This window comes from Rhinopithecus roxellana, chromosome 3 (assembly GCF_007565055.1).
Source record: "Rhinopithecus roxellana isolate Shanxi Qingling chromosome 3, ASM756505v1, whole genome shotgun sequence".
NCBI classification, from domain to species: Eukaryota; Metazoa; Chordata; class Mammalia; order Primates; family Cercopithecidae; genus Rhinopithecus; species Rhinopithecus roxellana.
The window spans coordinates 110,112,385-110,120,101 of NC_044551.1; the positions used below are offsets into that span (position 1 = coordinate 110,112,385).

The following is a 7,717-nucleotide window of genomic DNA, read 5'->3' on the forward strand; positions in this document are numbered from 1 at the left end:
AGAAGTAATAAATGCATTTGGTCTGCCAGTTACAAAATAATAATTATTCTCAAAAATAAAACAAGATATAAACTGAAAAAGGCCCTGCTTGTTTTTACTGGTTTCCACGCTGCACATTTCTGGTGAGCATTTCAAAGGATGTGAGTTGAGTAATTTGATTTTACATCTTTCTTACTGGACTGTGACTCTTAAAGGTAATGCAATTCATTACCGTGTTAACACAATGTTTAGTTCACAGTGTATGCTCAGTAAAAGTAAGTGCAATCTGGAAAACCCAGTAAATTCTATGGAGAATGATGCAGAAGAATGTAAGTTCTCTTGCTCCGTGGACAGGTGTACTGTAGTCACACCATTACTTTTAGGACTTGGCTTATTTTAGTCCTGAAGCATACGTTAAGCAACAAATCCAGAATTGTCAGAAATGTTCCCTGGCACAAGTAGATTGTGCAGAAGTGAGTGCTAAAAACTGATCACGAAGGAAAAATAAATCCTGAAAACTCTATTTATAAAAGGCTGGTCACAGTTGCTCACACCTCTAATCCCAGCACTTTGGGAGGTGAGGCGAGCTGATCACTTGAGGTCAGGAGTTTGAGACCAGCCTGGTCAACATGGTGAATGAAACTCCATCTCTAATAAAAATACAAAAATTAACCAGGCGTGGTGGTGCAAGCCTGTAATCCCAGCCACTTGAGAGGCTGAGGCACGAGAATGGCTTGAGTCACAGAGGCGGGGGTTGCAGTGAACCGAGACTCGAGACTGCGCTACTGCACTGCAGCCTGGGTGACAAAGGGAAACTCCATCTAAAAAAAAAAAAAAAAAACAAAGAAGAAGAAGAAGAACAACAACAAAAAAACCCTCTATTTATAATATTTCAAATTTATTTTAAAACTTAAATGCTGTTATTTACTTTTAAATTTTTATTACATTACTTTATTTAAATACTTCCAGCTTTGTACCATGGCAGTATCATAGTCAATGAGGTTTAAATACTTCCTTACATTATGTATCTAAAATAATTTAGAGAAGTGGTTCTCAAAGTGTGGTCCCCACATCAGCAGCATCAACACCACCTGGGAACGTGGAACAGTTGATTGAGCTCTGTCCCAGATTCTGAGTGTGGGGCCACAAAAATCTATGTTTTAACAAGTCTTCCAGGCAATTCTGATGAATGAGAACCACTGACTTAGGGTTAAAAAAAGACTGTCCTAAAAAAATGAATTCAAAGAAAGCTGAATTCAATTTTTATAGCTCTGATAATGTATCAGAATTGAAAAGACCACATCATGTATCTAGCCAATTGATTATCAACAGACTCAATTAGCAAACATATAGAAAATCATTTTTGTATAACTTGTTTCCTCTCTATGAAAAAAATCCTGAAATACTATTTCTGAAATCAAAAATATGTAAACTCCTGGCTTTTAGGATATTAAATTCCTGACTTCTTAATTTTACAAGTACAATACAAATTTTTAATGATTAAAAATACTACCAAGTATTACTAAAGTTCATTTTTATGTCATTAAAACATGAACAACAAAAAATGACGCTATGGGTATACAGTGCAAAGTCACAGGTTTTTTTTTTTAATCCAAATGGCAATTCTGATTTACAGCTAGTGATGTATAAGATTCTAAGGATAACTAGATATTATAGATTTAAGATTCTATGTTCCATGTAAGAAAAGCTCTCAGCCACAGAGTTTTGAAAATCTTAAAGCTACATTTTCTCAGATATCAGCAAAGAGGGAAGAGAGTTTTAATTTGAAGGCAGAGTAGAGATGAGGGTGCTGATGAGAAATGCTGATCCCTCCATTGTTACATTCTTCAGTTGTAAGTTAAGGAACTTGAAACTTGTTGACACAGTTAAGAAGGTTACAGAATTATTGCCCATTCTACATTGTTCTGGGGCTTGACAGAACATGAGTCTTCAGTATGTTTTTTTCAATATTTCCCCCAAGCCCTAAAATCCACCCAAGAGAAAGCGGTTGACTTAAATGTGTAAGAAGAAGAAACAGATCATTCCATATGCAAGAACCCCTAGTCAGGAACATTAAATGGCAGCGTGCTGATGACCTCTCCAGACTCGGTGACGATGGCATCGTAAAGCCACCGTCGGTTGCAGCGGCACTCGGGCCCACACTTGTTGGAGTTACACTTGGGGCATGGGTAGAAGCAGCCCAGGCAGTTCTTCTCTAGACAATCACACAGGTCAACATTGTTACAGAGGAGTCTGCCACTTTTGTCGTACTTCCTCATTACTCTACAAAGAAAAAGCATGACATTAACATGACAGTGCAATCATCCTCAACACTGAGGATACATGAGTGTACAACAAACATCATACACGTGACTAGTTTACCCTGAGCCAGAACTCCAGAGATGACCAGAAACATTGGTACGCTGGACCAGAATTCCAGAGAGTACCAGAAACACTCCAGGATATTCGATGGCAGTGACGTCATGGGAAATTCAGTCAACATGAGATCAAACAACTTCCAGTGCAGCCAGGCTTGTCATCTAGAGTAACACTTCATTTTCTAGCATTGCTGGGAAATGCAGCGATCTACCTAAGAAAATTATGAGGAATAGCGAACTAAAACTTCCTCAGACAAATGCTCCAAAGTTTCCTTTAAAATATTACCATTCTTGATGGATTTTTCCCGAACAAATTATTATTTTTTCTTAAAAGCACCATGCCAAATGCAGCTACCACATTTTTGTTATCTAAAATTAGAACTGTCAGTTACTACACCATAATCATTTAAAGAAAGAAAAGCACCTTTGCTAACAGACCCCACGTGCCATTTCTTCTCTTCCTTTCTGATTCTGCTTTTTACCCAGTGTGGAGGGAGAAAGGAGGTGACCAGGAATGGAGGATCATGCATCATAAGCTCTGAGCAAAGGTGAGATGCTCTGTCCCAGAGGACAGTGCAGAGTCCAGACTTTCTCTGTTAGCCTCTACAACATGGCCAGGGACAAAGGACTTTCACAGGAATCCTACCACCTTCTCAAACCCAACCATTTTGAAGTAAATCCTTCAAAACTGAGTTGCTTCAAAACCTGAGAATAACAAAAATACCTCTGTACAACTTTTAGCCGTTATTACCACTGAAGTCCAAACAGCTGGTGGTCCCAAGCTAGTATGACAAAATTGTATATAATACTCCTGCACCCTTTGTCCCCAAGCAGGCACAATACCTCCTCTCCTTCTGTTCAGCTAAGTAATATCGTTCCATCCTCTTCCCTTTCCTAAGAATGCAGGGAAGGGAAAGGATTGATTAGTCATTATGTGTACTTGCTGCCTGATGATCACGCTTTAGCAAGAATGCCTTCTAATGAAGATTCACATTTGAGGTGCTTTATTTGTGAAACGAAACTCTTCCTAAGCAACCCCCAGGAAATTTAGCAGAAGAGGATATTTTAAATCTATTGTAAGAATGATGGAGTAGATGGTCCTGAAACCAGGTCAGGTTTACCCAGTGTGGTCACCTGTCAGCACAGGTCAGATTCTGTCCTCCCTTTGCCTTAACTCAAATACTCTCCCGTGTTGGTTGGCTTTATGGTTTCCTGCCTATTTGATGCTTTTGTGGGTGTGTGTGTGTAAAATCCTGAATTATACACATCAAAGCATGCAAAATATATACACTACATGCATAGATAAAGAAGAATAAAACAAACCGGTGTGCCCACTGTCCAGCTTAACAAAAGAGTGTTACAGCTGTGAAGTCCTCTTCATTCCCCACCCATTGCACACCTCTACCCTCCCCTCAAAAAGGAACTGTACCTTGATGTTCTAAAAGTCACTTCCTTGTTTTGCTCTTAGTTATGACACATATGTAGGTGTCCCTAAACATATTGTGATTTTTCTTTTGTAATTTTCTTTGTTACTCTGGTCATGAGTTGAGATTCTTCCATGATGATACATGTAGCTGTTCAAATATTTTCACTTCTCTATATATTCCAGTGTGTACATATACCACAAGCTATTTATCTTGTCCATTGTTGATGGACATTTGGATTATTAACAGTTTATTTTCTTTGGTATTTCAGTGATGTCATGAAACTCCTTAAACATATTAGACTTTTTCCAAGATATTAACATATACTCAGGAGTGAAGATGTTAGGTCATAAGGCACATGGGTAACACTAAGCTGTTTTTAAATAGTGGTTGTAGCTTTTTACACTTAATTTATATCCCATAGCTTCACAGCTTTGATGTCGACAGACTAAATTCTGACTCGCTGGGGAGTATGGCGCTTCTCTGCATGTGCCGATGAGGTTCTATATCCTGAATGTTTATCTGTTGTTTCTTCTGTGAAATGTGTTTATCAGTTTATTGATTTTTCTATTAGGATATTTATACTTTTCTTATTGACTTGAAAGATTCTTCATATATTTTGGATACTGATTTTTTTATATTATAAATAACTTCTACTTTATGATGTGTCTTTCAGTGTTTTTATGGAGTTTTAATGGGCATATTAATTTTAATATAGTCAAATTTATCCTTTTCCTTTATAGTTTGCTTAGTTTATTATTATTATTAATTAATTAATTGATTTTTCTTTTTTTTTTTTTGAGATGCAGTCTTGCTCTGTCACCCAGGCTGGAGTGTAGTGGTGTGGTCTCCGCTCACTGCAACCTCCACCTCCTCCCAGGTTCAAGCGACTCTCCTGCCTCAGCCTCCCAAGTAGCTGGGATTACAGGCGCGTGCCACCACGCCCAGCTAATTTTTTGTATTTTTAGTAGAGATGGGGTTTCACCATGTTAGCCAGGATGGTCTGGATCTCCTGACCTAGCGATCCACCCACTTTGGCCTCCCAAAGTGCTGGGATTACAGGTGTGAGCCACCGCGCCCGGCCAGTTTGCTTAGTTTATACTTATGATGCGCTAACAATCATTGTACTTGATGAAAGTGCTGTACCCATTTGATATCCCGAATTCATTCCCATGGTTATATTATTTAGCCTTCTAGTGATACATCTTCGTTACTTTTAAATCATCTTTCCTACTAAAGCCATTACTCTATTACAGGGCTATTGAAGCCTTTTTATAAAAATTGATCCCTAAATCAGGATTATAGTCTATTTTTCTGTTTCTTAAGGTTGCTAACGTCCAGACACATGGGTGCTATTATATTTTAGAAGATATATTTTTAAATAATAACTTATAAAAAGAGGGAACCTTTAATTGCTTTGTCAAGGAGAACTCATGCATTTCATAATCCCACAGATCAAATATAATAAGTCAGAATCTTACCTGTATTTTGTAGAAAAATATTCGTTCATCTTTGACATCCGGGCTTTCTTTTTCTGCTCCCTTGTTTCGGGATTGAAGTCTGCTACCTGTGGTCCAGGGTTTTGAAATGCCAAGCATTTTAACTGCCGCTCTATTTGTTGCTATTAAACAAATAAAATGTATTAGTAGTAAGAACCAGATAGTTTTATGTTTTACTTTTCCCCAAAATGAACTTTCTGTAACTTTCACCATAATGGCATGAAAATATATATGTTTTACACAAAGAAATAAACAGTTTAATCTAATTAAGTTTCAAAAGATGGTGTAAATTTTCTCAAGTTGGGCCATTCTTTCTGAATAAAGAAATAGTGTAACACTCATAAAATAACATGTGAAAAACAATCAAGGGGAATAGACGAATTCTCTTTAAAACTGCACAACGGCACTCGGCTTTCCAAATGTGATGGGGATGCACATCAGAACTAGCATTTGATGTGGGTAAGGACAAAGGAGTAGAGGCCCTTCCTCAGCTGTTAGCTAAAGAAACCCATGTAGTGTCTCAAACCACAGTGAGAACGCAGAGTAGATCCAGCACTCCCCTTCAGTGCCCTGGGACGCATTTCGGAGCTACTCCCTGCCCAGGACTGGCCTCCACGTGGGGCTCCCATTCAGAACTCAGCCACCTGAAGGATTGACTTTCAGTCAAAGTCAGATTGGAACAAGAGAAATATTGCTAGGATGACTTTCTAGGGCATAGGGGGACATTTTCAAAAGTCTCTGGAGATTTTTTTTTTTTTTTTTTGAGATAGGGTCTTGCACTGTCACCCAGGCTGGGATGCTATGGCATGATCATGGCTCACTGTAGCCTCATTCCCCCCGGGCTCAAGTGATCCTCCCACCTCAGCCTCCCATGTGGGTGGGACTACAGGACGCACCACAATGCTTGGCTAATTTTTGTGTACATATGCAGTACAGATGGGGTTTCACCATGTTGCCCAGGCTGGCCTTGAATTCCTGGGCTCAAGGGATCTACCTTGGGCTCCCAAAGCGCTGGGATTACAGGTGTGAGCCACTGTAATTAGAAATTAAATGGGGCCTGAGCTGAAAGACGATTAGACATTAAATGGGGCCTGAGCTGGCAGACAAACAACAAAATGCTTCAATCGAATATTGTACTGATAACTTATTGTGAACATGTAGCACATGTCATGAGGGAAGAAAATGCTCTTTTGAAGGATTATGGAGGAAAATAATCTCAGAAGCACAAAAACATATAGGCTGACATATACGTGAAATACTCCACCTGGAAATAAAGGGAACATTTCAATATAGGAATGTCAATGTAACAAATTAGCAACAGAAGAATGTCATGGGCTTTTCTGCAGTTTATTTAGTTTAATACCAGTCTAGTCAGTCTAAAATAATACAATGTTTCTTTTAAGTTTCATCTTGGTATCTGTGTATGAGTTTGTTTCATAAACTTAACCTGAAACTGTTCTGCATTAGGTGTGGTTATGAAATATGTACAACTCAGTACCATCGATTACTATTCTAAGTAGCACAGCAAGGTTAAGAGTAGAGGCGCAGGGTCACCTGCCTGTGCTCAAGCCTTGGCTCTGCCACGTACTAGTGGTGGGCCTTGAGCACATTCCTATGTCTCTAGGCCCCAGTTTCTCCCTTTGTAAAATGGAGTTAACAATAGTATGGTGTGAAAAGGATTAGATGAGTTAATACATACAGTTTTAGAGCCATAACATGACATAATAAGAACAAAATAAAGATTCATTAAATAAAAATATTTGTATATATTCCCCACAAAAAGCAGAATTTTACTGTACTGAACATTGGGCTAAAAATCAGGGTACACAGGAGGTGGAGAGGAGATAGGTGAGGCGAGAGCAGCCCGCACTGAGCTGTGGGGTGGAGGGAAAGCTCTATCAGCCTGGGCGGCAGAGCTCCTCCCTGTGAAGCCCTGCCTAGGCCCACCTTCCCACCTACATCCATGGGCATCTCAGAGATCCTCCAGGCAGCACTCCCCAGTAGCATGGAATCATAAAATCTGTGTGCCATACCAGTTGTTTCTGTCCAATTTGACAGTTCTTCTCAGGAAAACTACGATCTGTGTGTCCCTCTTGAATGGAATTGTTTTTCTCTGATTGTTCACTCATTTCTGATCACTAAAAAAGTAATTGGAAAAAATGAAACATATTAGTATCATCTATTCCCAGTGACTTTATCTGGTGATTCTTTTCTACTCTCCCTCCTTCACGTCTCACTTTTTTCAAAGTCAGACTACATCTGTACTCCCAGCACCTTTTCTCCCACTCACTGAAACCTTGCATCTGACTCCCCCAGACCACTCTACTGAGGCTCTCCTCTGCCAGGGGTTCCAGGAGAAAATCAACTGTACATTTGACAGTCCTTAGCATCATAAACCTCTCTGAAGCAGGATTAAGAAGACTCTGAGTTTTTAGAA

The 7,717-nt window shown here is 39.2% G+C and overlaps 1 protein-coding gene across 1 annotated transcript; it reads right to left on the reverse strand.

The window, feature by feature from the left end:
* Nucleotides 1–1,855: 1,855 nt before the first annotated feature.
* On the reverse strand, nt 1,856–7,409 carry ARL14EPL (ADP ribosylation factor like GTPase 14 effector protein like). Its single transcript, XM_010352608.1, has 3 exons — nt 7,314–7,409; nt 5,263–5,402; nt 1,856–2,262 (listed from the first exon to the last, which is right to left on the reverse strand). The coding sequence occupies exons 1-3, from the start codon at nt 7,407–7,409 to the stop codon at nt 2,040–2,042; spliced, it is 459 nt and encodes a 152-aa protein (XP_010350910.1). The 3' UTR covers nt 1,856–2,039.
* Nucleotides 7,410–7,717: the final 308 nt, after the last annotated feature.

Excerpts from the sequence above, each read along its gene's own strand:
- ARL14EPL (XM_010352608.1), bottom strand. The coding sequence starts at position 7,409 with ATGAGTGAACAATCAGAGAAAAACAATTCCATTCAAGAGGGACACACA. Across the intron at positions 5,403-7,313 it reads AAATTGGACAGAAACAACTG|CAACAAATAGAGCGGCAGTT; the intron begins GTATGGCACACA and ends TTTGTTTAATAG. Across the intron at positions 2,263-5,262 it reads TATTTTTCTACAAAATACAG|AGTAATGAGGAAGTACGACA; the intron begins GTAAGATTCTGA and ends TTTTCTTTGTAG.